We start from the raw sequence: 20,991 nt of genomic DNA, 5'->3' as shown, positions 1-20,991 counted from the left end.
ATGTTCAATATAAGTAATATTTTAGATTTTAATTAGAAAATTTTTAACTACATATACCTACATTTTTTTTATTATTCATAAGTTTAAGTAAATAGACTAGCTCCCCAGTTAGACCCGTGAATATTTCTTTAATAAATAGGTAATTAAATTAGTTAATAATTATGTTATGTAACACATTAATAATAATTTGAACCCATTCTTTAAGAATAAAATAAAAAAAATGGAAAATTTCATTGTTTGAAAATTTTATGGCGTAGGAAAATGATAAATGTTTTAATTAAATACTGCGAGTAGATCACATTTGCTACGATCGATAATTTTATTTAAGTATTTTTACAAGCCTAGAAAAAAAATTGCATTCCAATATCTACTATTTAAAAATCCTTTTTCGAGTATAGTTTTGTTTTGTGTAATGTGGCTGTGAGTTCCTTAGATTATGACCGTAAAACTTTTTAATATTTGTGCTTGATAATAAAATAAAATCTATATTTTATCGATGCTCTTTTTAAATAAATCAATTATTAGTATTAAGTGTTAAGCATTTCACCTTTATCGAGATCTCCGTAAGGAGTGCGTGATTTTGCCCGATTCCGAATGTTACAAATGTATGTGAATCACCGGATCGAATAAGTACGAAAAATATTTGATTTAAGCCAATGGAACCAGGAAAAAGAAAAAACGATGGAATTTTGTCGTCAGGCAGCTAATTTTTCAAATGTAGAAGATCTTTCTTTAACACATTATAACCAATTTCATGTCTCATCGATATATTATCATCTCTCAAAACAAAACTCTCTATCTAATTCCATCGCATCGCTTCGAGAGCATAATATCTCGAGAGACAAATTTGCTCCTTGCAAACCAACAAAAGGGTAAACAGCAATACTTCTGCGATCTTATTTTTTGGCACCAATAATTTTGGTGTTTGTGTCATTTTTTACAACCATATGCCTTGTCTAGACTTTATTGACGATGGCCTATCTGGAAGCTCAGATCCGAAATTTCTTATTTACTCTCGCATCGTCTGTTTTTTTTTTCAAATCGGTGTAGATTACACTTAATGGGATTATCCGTTCCGTGCGTAGACAGTAGCTTAATCATCTGAAATAAATAATAAAAAATAACCCGGGGACCATTAAATTTTAATCTAATTTATATTATTATTACTTTCCACTGAACAACGTATGTACGATGTACGTTATACATTGCCTATCTAAACGCGTAGATTAACAAAGTACCTCTCTACTTTTTACTGTGAGGTATAAATTAATAATATAATAAGCAGGATTTGGGCAATCTGTCCGGACAGGAAAAACTCAATTTGGCTCCGATAACGGGATAATTATTCACACTTGCGAATTTTGGTTAATTAATCGGTTATTAGATGGAGGTTTTGGCGTAACGTTACCGTGAGCGTTGTTAGCGAGCTTATCATGTAATAATATAACGTATAATATTACACAATTAATCTAGGTTTATCATATTATAATCAATATTTTTCTGACCTTATATTTAACCCCTCCAGCTAATTTGTTCGGTTTTGCGAACAAACAACTATTACCCATAGAGTTAATTTGTTCGCTTTTCAGAATAGCACATGTAGTCTCATAGAAATAACTTTTTAAATCTAGAAGTTAACTAAAGTATAGTAAAGTAAAATATGAATGAAACCGAAGGTTTCGACCGCAATTTGAGAAAACTTTATGAAACTTTGAATTTTTATATGAAACGACGAAAAAGTGAGGTGACAGCAATGTATAAAATACATTAAATCTAATCGAATGTGTATTTTTTACTATCCGTAATTTTATTTCAGTTATTTGGCGAAAAAACAGTGTGCTATTTTTGGAAAATTACTTGTGTTTTTACAATAAAATTTGATAGTCTGTTTCATCACCTTTCAAAAACTGTTTTTAGTTTTCAGATACGTTAAAATTTTTTCCATTTGTTTGGATTTCATAGCAAAGCGTAAACAAAATCGAATTCTCCAACTTTCTGTCAGGGTCTTTAAGAAATATAATGGTCAATATACTACAGCCGTAAGGGGTTAACCATCGTCACTGGGTGGTTAGAATTTACGTTTACGGGTTGGTACCTAGTTGCTACCTGACGTTGTATGAGTTTCATGTTACAAATGTTATTACAACTACTTTCGGTATTTTTTGTCAGATACATTGATATTTCGAAGCGTCATGACTCATGATGAAAAATACGTTAAAATGTGAAAATAGCTGTGCTGCTCCATGAATTCCAAACATAATTTTTTTTTGTATTTTTTACGATAATAGTCTTCACCGTTCGCGGGTTTACCGTATTTTATAAAACAGACTCGGTCGCCTATAACTATGTTGCTTCCATGATAACTCAACACAGTGACAATTCAACTCACTTTTAAAAAGTGATCAAGTCATTAAAAACGACGAAAAAAAAAATTTAAACCTAACCTAACTTAACCTAACCTACTTAACTCAGTTAATAAAGTTTTTGTTTAATCACTTTCCATGACTTTATATAACTTTTTAAAGATGTGATGAATTATCATTGCGATCATTTATCCGGTCACCAACTATGTTAGCTTTATCGGGTAATGTAAAGACAGAAAAAGGTAGAAGAGAAAACCGGAGGAGGAGATAGTAAAATTCTATTTAGCTCTTATTATAAGTGGGATCTGTTTTGTTTGAGATAATTCAAAATATACGAAAAACCGCTATTATTTAGACGTCTTCAATTCAATCTAAACATCGAAGATTTGTATATAATACTAGCGCAGACACGCGAGCAAATTATAATTGTGTTATTTGTGTATAGAAATATATAAGTTTCAAATACAGATTAATTAAAATAAAATAATTTTATTAACTAAGTACTTTGTCGCTTATCTGAATTGTTCCCACAATCAGTTTAAACTCAAAGCAAATCGATTTTTTTTTAAAATTTCATTTTTTCCACACAGGAGGCTATCAGGAAAATAATTTACCTTCGGGCCTATGTCATCTTTGGATATGCTATGTAGAGGATTTTTTGGGAAAAGAAGGAAAGAAATATCTGGGAAGAAAAAAGGTACGAGGGGTGAGTTGAAGTCTCAGGATCAGTGTGTCTAGGAGTGACGGAAGTTTGAATTAATCCCTCCCACTGCGGTGCAAGACGATGGATTAAGAAAGTATTAAAGGAGTCAAGAGTTACAGAACAATCTCAATCGAAATTATTATTTTTATTAATTGTTTTACTTTGAGGTTTTAGCGGTTATTCAAATTTCAATTCGTTTAAATTTTAATGATTTGGTATGATGTCAAAGTTAGAAGCCAGCTGTTTGTGGTTTTAAATACCGAGCTTAATATGAAGAAAAGAAAATATTGGTATTTTCTCTTCCTCTCTGGAGTTGAACAACGTAAATGATTAATTAAATTTAGGAGGTGGGTTACTGGTCGCGACGCCCCAGGAACTATTCATTGGATAATCAATACGTTTGGCATAGATCCAACCCAAGTGGTTCGCTGTTTTTGTTAACTTAGTAGGGATGCTCGGGTTTATGGTATAAGGTATGTCCAGGTCTTAGTGGCGGATGCATCTGCCCACCATCTCCATTGCGGGTTGGATCGGCAGATACTGGTTGAGGGAGACACTTTGGCCTAAAAAGCCTCAAAATTAAAGCCGTCTGACAGCCGAAACTGACAGTCCTATATTTAATTTGTTCCGCTAACCCTCGTTTAAACTATTTCCTCTTCCCCTTACCTACCCTTGCTATAGTAATTTCTCTCCCTCTTTTTTTCTTGTATCTTTTTCTGTCACCTATGAGATGTCTTCTTCTTTCTATTTTTATCTCTCTCTCTCACTGTATTATTTTCATGTACCCATGTCTATGTAATTGTGATTAGTTAATATATAAGCACTAATGAGGCTTCGGATAAGCGAAACCTGGTTGGCTGTCTTTTATTAATTCAATGAAAGTGGTGAATTAAAAAGTGTGTTTTTCATTTAACGTATAATGTCAGACCCCAAAATATTTGCTTCCTTCAATAAAAAAGATAAAGCCAGGTTGGGTCACAATAAATTTGGCCGGTGATAAAGATAAATTGAAATTTTCTGTAACCCACGTCGCCCGTCACCTATTTTAGAACCTACCTTAACTCAAATCACGTCTCCAATGTTGATCTCACATACAAATAATATGGTCACAGAAAGAGTAAACATTGGTATATTTGCGCAAAATAACTCGACTCACACAGCAAACAGTGCGTAAATCAATGGCCACAACGGATCAACTTTACTCATACTATTGAAAAATATATTAAAAAGGTTATTTTTTACGCCTTTTGTAGTATTAAAATCACCAATATTCATAGAGGCGTTATTGCGTACTTATTAATATCAAACGTGTTCCACTAATATCAGGAGATTATCAGTAAGGGGGAACGGGCTTTGGTAGTTTTATCGTTCGATAAAAAAAATGGAACCGATTTTTTCGCTTCGTGTCGTAGGTATTAGTATTTTAATTGTGTATCTACAAAGTACTTCCAGTGGTCTACTGATGAATTCAAGGACGACAAGTGCAGAGGAGGATCTTTTTTTATTTTTTTTAATTTTTTTATAGTGAATACCTCACAAGAGTCCCAACTGCTCCCGTCTGGAGCCAGTGAGACTATGGCATCCCCAGTTGGGGGATGTTGTAAGGCTGAAGGTAAGTGGGGAGGGGAAAGAGGAAGGTGGGGAAGTACCTGGCTATTCAGATCTAGTCACTAAACACGGCTAAAGCCATTTGGAGCAACGTTTCAATTCTGAATGGTGGTCTTACACCAGGGCGATACTGGTAGTATCTTCCACTCTGGAACGTGCCGCAAATATACTATATATTATTTTAATTAATTAATTGTGAAATAACACAAATTAATCAAATAAAATTTATTTGCGCACGCCGGGTTCGAACCCGCGACCTTCGGAATGGCAGTCCAATGCGTTACCACTGGACTATGCCGGCCGTCTAAAACTCAAAAGGCAGTTAGCAAACATAACTCATGAGCCATCGGAAGAGGGAGAGGGGGCATGTAGAATGCCAAATTTGAATGTGATTTTTTACAAAACATAAGAGGAACAAAATTTACATAAAAAACTTAATTTTGGAGTTGAGGCCAAGGGGTTAATGCAAGAAAGTGCTCTGATACCTAATAGTGATTAGCAGATAAGTGAGTCTTAGAAAATTAAATATAATTTTAAAAATTCATGATACCGCTATTATTATATTGAATAGTGGCATGAAAATACATTCAGCATTCGGAAAGGTCAAATAAAAGTTAAATGAATACATATGTTTTTAATGTGTAACTACAGATATATAAAATGCGATTATCGTAAATTAGTCCCAGTTCCTCATTAGCTTCGAAGCCTGTGGAACTATGGCCTTTCCGACTAGAGTAGGTAAGTGACAAGAGCGAAGGGAGTGGACATTTTTTTATGACTTTAACAAAGAAACGGAAAAACGCCGCAGGTGAAATTTTTTTCGTTGTATCCCCAGGAGAAGGGAGTAGAATATGAATTATTATACTCACAAAGACACTGAAAGAGCAGTAGCCGAATTTTTCCTCGGTGGGAGGGCAAACCCATAATTGCTTTCGATTTTTGTTTTTACGAAAGTCAGAATCCCAACAATATTAGAAGAAATCTTTCAGTATAGTTTAAAGTAAAGTCTTTAAAATATATCAGCTTGACTGGCTAGTAGCCGAGTGGAAGACTGCGTCGGATTTCCGCTTAAATTACAAAGCTTTAAATATTAAATAAGTACTACGATTGCTTGAGCCCCGGGCCCGTTGATTTATACCTCTCTAAATCTAAGTTCCGGGGCACCCTCAGGCTGGGGGCCCTGAGCTCGTGTCATAGTGTAAATACAGATTTTTACAAGTGTTTTAGGGCTCCAGTACAGAGGTGGCTGCCAAATTAAACAGTGAGAGCACTTGCGATTTGTACCTTAGTACTATTAAAAATAAAATGATTGGTTGAATTCCTGATAAATTGGTTTTGAGATTCATTAATCCATTGCTTTCTTGATCGAAATGCCTTCTTGTTTTTAGAAATTAAATGTCACAATAATTACTAGTAACCGATAATTTAGAATTGAAGGTCACTAGCGACCAATAAAAAAGAGACCCAATGCTCCTGAAATAACAAGTTAATCGAAATGCTTTCTTGTTTTTAGAAATGAAATGAAAAAGCTAATGAAAAAGAAGCCTAACGCTTCTAAAATAACATGTCAGTGCTTGTTATTTTAGGACAATTTGATGCAGTTATCCATTGTGCATATATTATTGAAATAAACTACATCTTAAAAGAAAATGGATTATTCAATAGTTACTTGGATTCGTACTACACCGAGTATTATTTTAGGTACATAATATTCACTTTACATGGATTTATTGATATTGACACTCTAATCTTCCCATTATCTATCGTTGTCAAGTACAACAGCGTTGACTTAGAAAGTAATATTAATATAATGGCAAGACTGTCGAAACTTGCTCCACATTCTACTATAAGAACGCAATAAGCGGAGTGCGTAGACCGGATTCGGTAGTTTTAGTAAGAGCATTGGGGGAGTTAGAGGTAAAAAAAGGGACCTATTTTTTCGCTTCATTTCTCATGTAAATATTATCCAGCAATGCGTACATCACGCTTTGCACTTTCAATGTGTGTACGTTAGTAGCTTAGAACACTCTTCTGTTCATGATTGACCTTTTCGTGAGTTTGTCACATTTTTATTGACAAAGTAAGCACTCGTAAAGGTGGAACTTTATCGACTATTAAAAGTATTTATATAGCTACAAAACAAATTAACGAAAAGGTTGTAAGAAACGTGAAATGCTGTCGTCACCTTCCTTCTGACAAGGTTATTATCAATTGCCACACCAATGCCAATTTCGATAGCTCGAACTAAACCATTCCAATTTCCTGGAATTGGCATATTTAACTCACCTAAAGATCGTAGGTTTGGGTACCCAAAGCGAAGGGTCCTCAAGCGAAAATTAGTTAGTAAAACAGCCGATTTTATTACTAAACATTTCACTTTTGTATCAAAATTTAACAGTTTTGCCGGTGCAGGCCTTATTGTGGTATAAAATATTGATTCAGCACATATCTGACTCTGAGTATAAGAGGAAAGTTGAACATGGGCACAATACTAGGTTCACAAAGAATGAAGGCATGCTTGTACCTAAACATAATAATAATTACGGACAGCGAACCCTTGAGTATAATGTGCCTAAAATATATAATATGCTACCTGGTAATATTAAGAAATGCGAATTTCCAAATAGAGTCGGATATTTGCTGAAAACATGGCTACTAGGTAGAAATAATTTGTATTAGGCGATTTAATGTGTAAGTTTATTGTTATTGTATAAATTAAGGTCTAAGTTGTAATCTGTAAAAAGTTGTAATAAAAATCCTGTTTGTCAAACTACTTATCTGTAGTTTAACGGGATATATATGAAATAAAAAAATTAAAAAAAACTACGTCAGGATGGAAAGATTTAAAAAAATAAAGATTTTAATGTATTTTAAACTTTAGTTTGCAATAAAAAAAAGTGTTTAATAATTTATAAGAAATTTTCCAACCAAAAAAAAAATAAAAAACCATCAGACTATTACTACTACTACATTAATTTACTAGATTCTTTTTTTCTTTTGCAGATTTGCAAATTTTTGGTGTAGTTATGATGCAGACAATGGTTTTCATCAGTGATCCATTTATACCCGTAAAAAAATATTTTATTATTAAATTTAAAAATAAAAACTTTGTTAGTTAAAATGTTGATAAGAATGTTTAATTAACCACTTTTATTTTTTTCACTGTATAAACTTTATATTAATTCAAATTTACTTGGTTTACAGCACGTGGTATGTGAGCCCTTTTAAATGTGTAGGTAGTATTTCCATTTATTTTATATTGATTTCAGAAAATTTAATTTTTATCAAACAATTTGAAGTAGCTTAGCAGGTGGATTTTTTTTACTACAATAAAATACAGTGTTAAAATGTTTCCAATGTTCTACGTGGCACAGGGCACGTAGGTGTTTGGGAAAGTCCTGCAGTTTATTACTTCTGTGAAATGATTGTGTCACCCAGAGGGTAAATAGTAGTTTTTTCCGCAACGTAATTTCTTAATTATTTATTTAATATTCAAGTCTTCTCTTAGCACGAAGTACCCAGCTATAAATCAAGTACTATAATCAATAATTCGCGTAGGTAGGCACATCAATGATATATTCTTCTCGTATATGGGTAGTGGGATTGTCAAGTGGAACAGTCTAGACATCCGGAGTCTAAACACGCAGGAAATCAATTCCATAGTGTGCAGTTCCACGCTTAAATTAATCTTTGCATTGCCGGTATGTCTCTGTTTATACCCTTAAACAGAGACATACCCATTTTCTTCGTTTGCATAGGTATTTATTCATTCAGTTTCGGACATAGACCTCCTCCAAATAACGTCTTAGGCTTAGATGATTTTAGGCGGCTCTCATCCATCCGAAATCCGAAGACAACTACAGGACTGTTTATATCGCCAGCCTGTCTGAACTACTTGTGGGCGAGCATAACGTGGAACATAACATTATGCAAATCAGCTTAAAACGCGAAGAACACATGGCACGATCAAGTGAATCCATCTCTTGAGCCGGGTTATGTCAAGAGTCAGAACAACAGGAGAGTGTGTGTGAAAAGATATAAGAATGTGATTGAAGCTAACTGAGAAAAAATATTGTTAATTTATTAAAAATGTTTTCGTTTTCCTGTTAAAAACGGGACTGGAGGCTTATAACGAATGATTTGACAAATTTCATCAGTGAAGCACGAATACGTTATGAGGAAGTCGGAACACGTGTTCTTAACAATGCTAATATTATTGCATCTCGTCCATTATATTTATTTATTCGTACAAGTACGGTTCGGACGGTTCTGATATATTCTGAATGACTAATATTTTACTAGGAAATGAAATATTTTGCACAATTTCTTGATAAAAAGCCGTACTCATCTTTTTCCGTGCAAGGTGTGTGTGCCAAGATAGACTTGTGCGGTAGTCTATCCTTTCCGCCTGCCCTGTCAGATAGTTAGTTAGTTTTGACGATTTCAATAAAACATTCGTGTGTGTTAAATATAAATTTTGTCTTTTATTAATGTGTTTTTTATTTATCAACATTTTCTAAATTATTACCCAATACCATAGGATTTTCTTTTATGTTGAAACACAATACTCACTTCGCATGCATGACATGTGATTTTTGGAAGGTAAATATTGGCATATAAATATGTATGCTACTTAGATAAATTTTAATAAAATCTTGCAGGTGATAAAAAATATGTAAATACAATTGGCACATTGTATGAATATTTTATCATTATTAACCAATTTTTATCATTCGTTGTTACAAACTAATTTTAACTTTATACAACACTACGATTTATAAGTAAATCGGTGTTTAATATTATTGTCATAATACCTTGATATAAATACAATGACAGTTTGAAATATTTTTTCAATAAACAAATTCTATGGTACGACCTCTGAGAACTCCGTTACAATGTCTATTTCGTTTAAATTTAAAAAAATGCTCTTCTATGAATACTGCACAAAAGACCCAACAGCTCCCAAACGTCTCGATACAATTGGACTATGGCATCCCAAATTGGGATACGTTGTGAGGCTGAGGGCAGTGGGGGAGGGGTAGGTGGTGGAGAAGAGGAGGACGGGAGGGTGAATCTGACTAATCTCCTTACAATACATTGCACGTAAGCAATATAACGCATTACCTAGTAATTTAAAACTTCCGGCAACGAACAAAAAAACATTGGCAAAAGCTCTTAAAAGCTATTTCCTCAGCAGTTTTATTAATGACTGACACGTTCTTTCTTTGGAACTCCAAAATAACTTCTGCGTTTATTTATTTTAATGTATCTATGTTGTCTTGTCTTTAATATAATGTTGTCTTTCCCGAAATGAGTTTTGTAAACTCACTGGGAATAATACATTTTAACTTATTATTTTGTAATGTATTGTTTTGTAATAAAAAAAGATCTGGTTTGTTTCAATTTTGAATGGTGGTCTTTCGCCAGGGCAATTCTGAGAGTATCTTCCGTTGCTACTTCTAACTCACCATTTATAATAAGAAGGGAAAGGTAACAATGGACCCATCAGCCTTAATACTATGTATCATATTACAAATACATTTAAAATAATTTTTTTAAATGTTTTTTTTTTCTTTCTAGAAATATTCGTGCAATCCGCGGCATGCAGCACAGCAAGGACCGCAAGAAGTTGCTGCTATTCTCCTTGTACGCCTGGGGGGCTCCCCTCGTCCTGACCACCATCACCTACCTGCTGGATACATACGATGTATATGTTGGAGTACTGGACCCTAATATTGGACGCTCGCAGTGCTGGTTCGCTACAGGTGACCCATTACGAATAATCAATTTGATACTATGTATAGTCAGAGTCAGTGCGTCAGTAGTGTCACACAAGGTGTAACAGCACGTACCCGGAGGATTTCAACAAGCGATTCCTCAGCGTATTTGGAGTGAAAATGTAGACGTCATTTTGCTGTCCGATGATTTTTTTTTCAATTAAACTAAAAATCAAACTGAGTGATTGGGTACATCCTGGCGTTTCACGTGATATGCACTCCGTCTCGTTCCAGCAGCACAGTAACATAGGAGAGAGCGCGTATCTCGTGATCCCTTCGCGACATGAAACAGAGTGATCATTGTGCGACGTGTGATAGAAACTTTTTTTTTTTTAATTGTAAAAAAATATCATCGGACAGATATCAATTTTCAGCAAAATCATCACATTTTTAATCGCTGGTTAAAATTCTTCGGGTACGTGCTTTACACCTTATGTAGGTATGCTGACATTTATTGTTATAAGTTAGGATGAGAAATTTTGTTTTTATTTCAGAGTGAGAATTCTTCTCTTATCTCACTCTCTTGATCTCAATTCAATGCGACAAAAACTAAATTTCGTCATATTGAATTGATATAAGAGAGGAATTATCTCTTATTCACTCCATTGATCTCAATTCAATGCGATAAAAACTAAATTTCGTCGTATTGAATTGATATAATAGAAGAATTATCTCTTATTTACTCCCTTGATCTCAATTCAATTCGACGAAAACAAGTTTTTTGAAAACAGAATATGTCTTATTCACTCTCTTGATAGCAATGTGACCAACACAGAATTTTATCAAAAAACTTCCACGTATAAAAAAATTTATTTTAGTCCATCTTGTCATCATTTTGAGTGGTTTTCCGGGAGGTTTTACAACTTTTATCGGTCTGTGAATTGGCTTTCTTCCAATGGCAACAGGTGTGAGCCATGACCTATATTGACAGCAAATACATTCACCCACGCAAAGTCAAACAAATAAAACTGACTTCTTCGAACATAGAAAGTGTGTCGATGTACAAGAGGCTATGAATAATTGAAACGTGAAATATTGCCGGTTAATAGTTATATAAAACGATAAATAAATATTCGTAAATTATTTATATTAGAAACAATGAAATATTTATTTAAAAAAATAATAATTTTAAAATAAATGAAAACAGAATGAGCAAAAGAACAAATAATATATTTAACACCCCCCAAACAAATACTAAATTAATGCAGGCACATAGCAGTTTCATTGGTCCTCGTACATTTAACCTTCTACCACTACAAACTCAAATGATAAATAAAACAATAGAATATGTTAAGGATGTAAAATTATGGCTGAATGACGCAGATATTGAAACGCTTTTTTTATAAATTTATTGATCCTTTCTACAACTCACTTGCTGAAACTTTATAAACTATTGTACATAATGTTTTCTCTTTACTTTTATAATAACTATAAACAAAACAAAAAACTTTTTCTACTTATATATATTATACTTAGGTACTTGAAATATAGTAATGGTTTTATATTACCCACACTCAGGCAGTGCCTTAGTGGGTTTTCATTTCTTGTGTATACAATTTTGGTAATATATATTATGTTATTATTTACTGTCTATTATTATGTATAATATATGTAAAGAAATGAAAATAAATAAAGTTAAAAAAAAATAAATATTAGAAACGTAATATTTTTCGAAAACTTATTAATGACATGGATCAGGAAATACAAAAATCTAGCGGGATCTGAACACATAATCTAAATTTCCACTGTAATTATTAAAGTACTCATTCTTCACAGAAAAATAAGTACGGCTTTCTTTATCGCTATATAGGTACTGTTAAAAGTGTGCGTGATCACTCGTAATAAAATATTAGTCATTTAGAATATATCTGAACACGTGTTCAACGCAGGTGTCATTGACCGAATAAATATTATGAATGAGATGCGACGTTATTATTATTTTTAAATACACGTGTTTCGACTTCCTCGTGACATACTTAGTACTGTTATTTTATTGAGAAATTTGTCAATTCATTCATTATAGACATCCAGTCCCGTTTTTAACAGGAAAGCGAATAATTTGACCAGATACTTAGTAAATTAACAATATGTCATATCTGTAAGTATTCTCCATGCATCGGAGAATAATAACTTTTTTTCACATAAAACATATCTAAGTATTGGAAAATTGGGGACTGAGAGGGATTGGGCGAAAACAATAGTTTGTTTGAATAAAAAGTGTAAAATTGTTTGTGCAAATAAAAATCCATCTACATTATTTTTTTTCCAAATACGCTAAAGATTCACTAAGTATAAGTATATCGGATACTTTTTGATACGCGCTGTATACTTATCTTTTGAAATCATTAATATTATTTTATCTTCTCTCTATAGAAGGCATTCAACTTTATTTTGTAAGCGAAATTTTAAACCAGAATTAAACCGTACGAATGGATTGGTGTGAAAAATAACTATATCATAATCTAAACTTGAAAATAATGAAATCCTTTTTCAAAACATCAAAATTTCTTCTTCTTCTTCTTCAATGGCGCTACAGCCCATTTCGAGCCTTGGCCTCCTTTAACATGAGCCTCCACCGCCCTCTGTCCTCGGCCGTCGTCTTCCAATCTGCAACATGGAGTAGTCCTCTGGCATCTTTCCTGACATCGTCCTCCCATCTCAGCCTAGGTCTGCCCGCCTTTCGTTTGCCTCCCGGGTGTCCTGTTAGAACCTTCTTTGGTACACGTGTGCTTGGCATTCGGTGTACATGTCCTGCCCATCTTAGTCTTTGGAGCCGTAAATGAGTAGAGAGTCTGGGAGCTTGGTAGATGTCATATAGCTCCTTATTGTGGCGGATTCTCCATGCCTCTCCCTCTCGCACCGCTCCTAAGATTCTTCGAAGTACCTTTCTTTCGAAGGTGTCCAGCCGTTCCGCAGACTTTGCTGTCAGTGTTCCCGCCTCACATCCATAGGCCAAGACCGTTCTAATAATTGTTTTATAAAGGGTTATTTTGGTTTTCCTATGGACGTTTCGGGATTTGAACACTGGCAGCAACGCGAAGTAAGTGTTGTTAGCGGCTGTGATGCGCTTTCTTACTTCTACTGGGTCTTCGTTGTCCTGCGTTATGATGGAGCCCAGGTAGGCAAACTCTTCGACCACTTCAAAGTTATAGAAGTTTTTAAAATTCACTTTATCTTTTATTCTGCGGTGTGGGGTTCTGGTTTGCATCATGATTTTAGTTTTGTTCTCATTGATTTGCAAGCCCACCTCTCTTGCTGCAGTCTCCAAAGGGTCAAACACCTCTCTTACAGCCTGTAAGGATCTTCCGACAATGTTAAGGTCGTCTGCATATCCAACTATTTGATTGCTTTTGTAGCAAATGTTTGAGTCGGTAGCAATCATTGTCTTCCTCACGACGTGCTCCAGAACAATATTGAAAAGAGTGGGAGCTAAGCCATCACCTTGTTTCAGCCCCTGGGAGACGTTAAAATCCTCCGTTGTTTCACCTCCTATCCTTACTCGACATCGTGAACCAACCATCGTTGCTTTTACAAGCTTGACTATTTTGGGCGGTATACCAAAATTTAGAAGTATTTCATATATTTTCTCCCTATCTATACTGTCATATGCCTGTTTGAAGTCAACAAATAGTTGATATATGTCTATATCGAATTCCCAGCATTTTGTCAGGATTTGTCGAGTAGTAAAGAGTTGATCAGTGATACTCTCCCAGCAAGTTCTCTGAATGACGTTCTAGTCTTTCTTTCAAAATTGTTGTGAAGATTTTATACGCTGTACAAAGTAGTGATATTCCTCTGTGATTTTCACATTTCAATTTGTCTCCCTTTTTATGTATGGGGCATATTATACTAGTTTGCCACTCTTCTGGTACTCTTTCGGCGGTCCATATTTTTACAATAAGATTGTGTAGCAGGTTTTTCAGATGTTCGTTTCCATATTTATAGAGCTCTGCCGGGATATTGTCTCCTCCCGGTGTTTTATTGTTTTTCAATTTATTTAGGGCAGCCCTTACTTCTGCCACCGATGGCGCTCTAGTCGTTTCATCATTATTTAGCTCATCCGGAATGTGAGTTGGTTCGACTGTCAGGTTGTTATTGGGATTCAAGAGCTGTTGGAAGTATTCTTTCCACCTAGTCTTAATCTTTTCCTTATCTCCTATTATGTCTCCATTACTATCTCTGCACAGGGATGTGTTGGGTTTGAAGCCCTTTTTAAATACATTGACGCCTTTATATGCCTCACGTGGATTGTTATTAACAAAATCATTTTCCATTTTCAACAATATGTTGTTAAAATATAGTCTTTTCTTTCTTTTAATCAAATGGTTAGCATCTCTTCGTGCTTGTTCGTAGGCTTGTCTTTTTGATCTTGTTCCTATTTCTATACATAATTTTCTTAGCTCATTTTTTTTGCAGACGCTCTGTATGCACTCCTCATCGAACCAGGGATTTCTAACCTGCCTAGGTCTATTTCCAATGCCTGATTCTGCCGCTGTCAGCAGTGCATCTCTCAGACTGGTCCAATCCTCTTCTAAATCGTTTGAGGAGAGCTGATCACTCAGTTGGTTTGGTAGGTTTGTTGACAGTGAGTCGTGGTATCTATCCAATCCTTCTGGTGTTTTAAGAGCATCGATGTTTAGCTTTGGGATACTTGGCTGATTTCCTCTTCTATCTCTTGCTATTCTGCATCTATAGCTGGCTACTACCAAATAGTGATCCGAATCACAGTTAGCTCCTCTGTAACTTCTTACATTTGTGATACTGGTCGCCCCTCTTCTTTCAATTAGGATATGGTCTATTTGATTATGGTATCTGCCGCCAGGTGATGTCCATGTCCATTTATGTATATTCTTCCTTGGGAACTGTGTTGAAGCTATTATCATGTTTCGTGATTCTGCAAAGTCAATCACCCTTGTTCCATTGTTATTGCTTTCCATATGAAGACTGTTTTTTCCTGTAACCTGTTGGTGTGTCGGATCCTGACCGATTTTAGCATTAAGGTCTCCAATAACCATTTTAATATCATTGGATGGTATGGTGTCATATGTCTGCTCCAGTTTGTTATAAAATGTATCCTTAGTTGCTTCATCTTTGTCTTCTGTCTCAGCGTGAACATTTATGATGGAAATAATAAAGAATTTGGTTTTTATGCGGAGTATGCATATTCTTTCGTTTACAGCCTTAAAACCAATTACTTGATTCTTCAATCTTTGATTAACGATGAAGGCTACTCCGAACTCATGGTGTTTTTCATTGCCACTGTGCATTATTGTATGCGTTCTAGTATCAAATGTATCAGTGCCTATCCATCTAGTTTCCTGCACTGCTAGTATATCTATGTTGTACTTTTCCATTTCTCCAAGTACTTCTCCGAGGGCCCCACTTCTATACATCGTTCTTACATTCCATGTTGCCATTCTCAAGTCCATATTTCGATTGCCAAGTTGTCTGCCGGGTGTTTTCGCTGTCCGAGGCTTAGTTTCCGGTTTCGTAATAATGTTGTTTTTACAGGGAGTGGTTATTAGCCACTCGCCCAACCCCTTACTGGAGGCGAGGGTTTTTCGGTAGGGGTTTTCCTTCCCTTAGCTGGGGTGTTCTGGTTTTATGGCGCCAGAGTTTCGCCATTCGCCCCCTCTCTGTCGGCTATGACCTCGATGGTGGGATGGTCATCCCACACCGGTGATCACATTGCCCAGGGGTCACGGGGCCATGATGACCACTCGTGGACGCCAGAGAGTTGGACTTGTTGGTAGTGCTGCTGATGCAGCTATGTCATTTGTAGCATTTCTTGAGGCGCGCATCATCCAGCTTGATGTGTCCCGCCACGACCTACCAACCCTTCGACCCCCCATCAAAATTTCTTAGTCAAAATAACCTAAAGCTTATTACACTTTAACGATACGATTGATTAATGTCTTATGTTTCTTCTTGCAGGACAACATACATGGCCGGTTTTGATCCTATTTATTCTGCCCGTGGGAATTCAAATTGGGATCAATTCGATCTTATTTGTCCTGACCGCTCTCCACTGCAGCAAGGTGAAGTCTGAGATCCACAGAATGCAAGCAGGAAGCACAGGGGACAAGACTAAAAGGAAATTTATGGCTGATAAAGCTAAGTAAGTGAAACGCAACTAAACGAACATAAATTATGGATTTCGTGTCCATTAAAGTGAAATACTTTTATGCTCGCTCTTAAAATATGAGTGGCAGTTATTGCGTAGTTTGTATTTTCTTTTATCTCTTATTTTCTTCAATATTCATTTTAAATATTAGTGGTACTTATAAATTAAAAAATAAAAACGATTTGCACGATATTTTGGCCGCATTATCAAATTTTTCGTTATTTTAGTTTACAAGCTTGTGATTTTCGATACATTGACTGTGCATCGTTTTGATTCTTTCAATATTCAAATCATCAAAAATATTTATTCAATCTTTACGCTATCCAGACGTGAATTTGTTTTATATTTTTAATGAAAGAATGTAACTTCGTGTACTTTTATATTCAGTGTACTAATACGAATACTACAATCGTTTTTGAAATAACCGTGCTTTCGTTAGGACAGATATAAACTATAATTTAAGAGACATACTTTAACTAGTGGTTTCTGAAAATAATTAGAGTACAGGCGAGGAGAACTAAAGCAGGTACAGGCGAGGGCAGAGGGATTAGGGAGTGATCAGGTTTTCTCATCGATATATTTGGTCGATGGGTTTTCCAAATACTTTTTTTATAAAATATAAAATCGACGAACATAAACTGAGATTCAATAATACTCCGTCCATAAGTATAATTTAAAATAAATTATAAATTTGTTGGCATTTATTTCAGATATTCGATGAACATGAAGCTGTTTGTAGTGATGGGAATAACATGGGTCACCGAGATTATCTCGTCCCTCTACAACGAACCGTACGAGCTCTGGTATGCTGCCGATGCCATCAATGTACTTCAAGGAATTCCAATATTTATTATATTGGTAATGAAAAGGAAAGTCTACCTCCTCATGAGAAAACGTCTTGGTATGTTTATTCCCTTTATTGTTGCTGTTATTCTGTTCCAAAAAAACGTAATATGTATTGGTTTTAGTTCTCTTTTTTTCTGGTATCCCATAATCATATATTTACCCGTTTTTGTGATATAAAACACGGGTCCAGAATATCTTATCACTCCACCCTCCCTTAAATTTTATTTAGAAATGTTACCAAATGTGTTCCCTGGTCTTATGGTTTTGGTATATACTATTTCAGATATACCCTGGTCTTATGGTTTTGGTATATACTATTTCATGTACAAATCATTAACGTTGTATATTATTTAAGAAATGTCACGATGCGACTATTCGACTAAAACCTGGGTTTGGGCGCATGATCACATTGTATATATGCCATTAAACTGTCAATATTTCACGTCACTTTATATGGTTACATGAATATGATTATATTTTATATCAGATTTTAACTACGCAAAATCATATTTCTTTTATACTGACGTCACAAAAATTTACCAAAAAGGATGATTTTTGGTCTCCACGGATTTATTATTTTTTTCAGATGTAATGATAAAAAAGGCCATAAAGAGGCTTTTACTTATTTATGGTTGCATATCGACACAACCAAAACAAAATCTTTGATTTTCAGATAAAAAATACGCTGCAAGTCACAAGAGTCACACAGAACCTACGTCAGTTCTAGCATCTAGAATGAATCGAATAATTCGCCAATAAACTGTCAAAAAATATTTTTATTCTACTAAAAAATATAAATTTTATATTTACAATTGATCTCAATTATACGTAATAATATTTTTTTATTTTGTAAAGAAGAAAAAAATCTTATTTTCTGATCTACCAACAAATGTGTTCATTACAAAAAAATGCGTAAATATCTTAAGGCATTTAAAAAAATAAGATTCCATTCCTTTCGTCAGGATTAAATCTGATACTTTCCATATTTTAAATAAATACGTTCTGTTATAACTTCTAACATTTTCTCTTATCATTTATTTTGCTCGTAATTTTTTTATATCTGCTTTATAAATAATCTAAATATCTTAACATTCTCTCTCTCTTTCTAGAAAAAAATGTTAATAAAAATGTGAAGTAACCTGGCCTGTATTTAAATGTTGATTCTTGGTTTGTTTAAACTTTTTTAATCATTCGTGGGTGTCTCTGGGTGATGGTGTTCACAAAACGCAAAACTTTATGTTGTATTAACAATATATTCTAATATTCGCACAAATTTTCTAATACAAACCACTCGCACCCACAGCATTATTCTCACAAATTTAATATTCATAACTTTGGTATGTACATTGTCCGTGCTCACTACTAATACTGGCTTTAACTAAATTAACTCATTTCAGGCTTAGAGAAGAAGAAGCCAATTGGAGGCACTACCACGACAACTGGCATTTCTTCAGACTCGTGTACCGATCCCTTATCAGGAAAGAAGTACAGCAGGCAGTTTAGCTCCTCGTCAGGATTTAGGGCTAACATCAGTGGAAAAACAGATATTTAACACGTTGTAATTAACATATATTATCTAACTAACTTGCACCCATTTATGTCACTGCATTTTAAAACTCTTTGCACGCGGCCGTATCAACTGTTGTTACGGCAAAAAGTCTATACTCACACGCGGCTGTATCAACAGTTGATACGGCAACTTTGACGGCCGATATTCCCGCTCTCTTTCGTCATAAATGTATTTCTTGCTCACTTGGACATTTGTAGAACTATCACGATGCTGACATCTACAAGAATTTCTCAAAAATAAAATTGTATTTCATAAAAAAAGATCGATAACCAAGTGCGCCTCTTCGCGCCTTTTAGTCCTTTAGTTTACATTTTTGTCAACGAATGGCGTTAGTACTAGTTTGTCATTCACAACTTTTCATAACTAAGAATGATAAGTGATCATGGTGTCCCACTTGTGTCTATAAACACAGTGGCCTAAGTACACACACACCGAGAGTGGTTTATTTATGACGCCGAGTGAATGGCGGGACCACATTCAAAAGATACGGTACGTCTTTGTATGAAATTTTATGTTTTTGTTTTTATAAACATCTAAGAGTGTTGACACACGAGGATTTGTTTTCATATTGTGGAGAATAATCTGTTCTGTCTATATAGTCCAATAAATCATGCCAGAATGCTATAATTTGACATTTAATTGCATGCATAGGTATTTTAAAATATGTACCGCGTACGGGTATAGATAAAACGGAGCAAATTAACGCGTTCAAAAGGTTTGATCCTGCTGATGAGAGCTCTGTTGGACCCACTAGTTAAGTCACGTGGATTTATTGTGGACTTACGTGGATTTACGTGGACTTTATCAAAACAATGTGTACTAAATTTGCACCTTATTCAGGATTGGTAGATACTTTTAATATCACCCTAGTGAAATATCATCAATCAGAATCAAAACGTTGCTTGGAATGGCTTGAGCCGTGCGCACTGATCAGATCTGAACCCGCGCCTTTCAACGGTCCTCTTTCACATTTTCTTCCTCTCCTACACCTTCAACCTGGCAGCATGCAAAACATGTGCATACCATATCAAAATCTCTCTGGTTTTGGACAGTTTGGATTATTGTCGTGAAATATCGTCGGTTAGGAGAAGGGAGGAGAGGCTGCAACAGAGTTATCGGAGGCAGGCCTTAATTTAATTTAATATGGATGTTTAAAAAATGTAGTTAGTAGTGATTTTTATCATGTTTTTATGTTTCCCAAGGAATCCATACGAACGAGCGTTTGTATCGAAATATCGATCAAAAGTCATGATGAATGGTGACGTAAGCTTAGATGTAATAAGGTAAACTAGTAAGTATTTCTTTGTTGTAATGAGAATTGAATTGAACGTAGTTTTGCAGAAATCAAAAGAAAATCAATGTCAAGCTATACAAAATTAAAAATAAATAATTGTTTTGCTAAAACATAATTTTTTGTTAATTTTATAATTATTATTATTTCTTTATCTTAGCACTCTAGAACAAAAAAAAGTCAGCCAAACATAATTTTACCTTACCTATTTTTATTTAATAATAATTAATTTCACAAATATCTCGCTCTATCTTCTACGAGTTCTATTTTTGTTATCCCTTTACTGAACTGCGTTCAATTATTACTGCTTTCAAGCATTTTTACGTTATGTATTTTTAAAAATATTGCATATTTAAAAATGTGTACATGCTTCTAGTCGATTTATAGAGTTAAGTTAATTATATTTAAGTGTCTAAAGGATGTGTCTGAAGAAGTTCAAAATATTATATTAAATGTGTATCAAAAAGTTATTTTTCAAATTATTTTTTTTATTGAAATTCGATTGCCTTTTGCTACGGCTTAATTCAATCACGAAGTAATTGAGTTTCAATATGAAATCTATCACCGTATTTTTATAATTTAAAATATGTTTATGATTGTTTTATTTATGAAAATTAATTTATTTGATCCTATAAAGCCTGTGTACGAACTCCAGAGGTATCGTACATGGTTATCATAAGTAGAAGAAAATGGTTTGTATTGATTTATT

The 20,991-nt window shown here is 34.4% G+C and overlaps 1 protein-coding gene across 1 annotated transcript in view; it reads left to right on the top strand.

Moving 5' to 3' along the window:
* LOC149424329 (G protein-coupled receptor Mth2-like) overlaps positions 1-19,029 on the top strand; it is a 92,110-nt gene extending 73,081 nt beyond the window's left edge. Inside the window, exons 5-8 of the mRNA XM_089651459.1 lie at positions 10,255-10,439; positions 16,386-16,569; positions 17,286-17,476; positions 18,819-19,029. Coding sequence (XP_089507585.1) covers positions 10,255-10,439; positions 16,386-16,569; positions 17,286-17,476; positions 18,819-18,973 — 715 coding nt within the window. The 3' untranslated portion in view covers positions 18,974-19,029. The remainder of the gene's footprint in view (positions 1-10,254; positions 10,440-16,385; positions 16,570-17,285; positions 17,477-18,818) is intronic.
* The last annotated feature ends 1,962 nt before the right edge of the window (positions 19,030-20,991 follow it).

The sequence above is a fragment of the Hesperophylax consimilis genome, chromosome 4, assembly GCF_061612785.1.
Source record: "Hesperophylax consimilis isolate HC1 chromosome 4, BYU_Hcon_1.0, whole genome shotgun sequence".
NCBI lineage: Eukaryota > Metazoa > Arthropoda > Insecta > Trichoptera > Limnephilidae > Hesperophylax > Hesperophylax consimilis.
The sequence above is the reverse complement of the archived record's forward strand: the minus strand, read 5'-3'. Positions and strand labels throughout refer to the sequence as shown.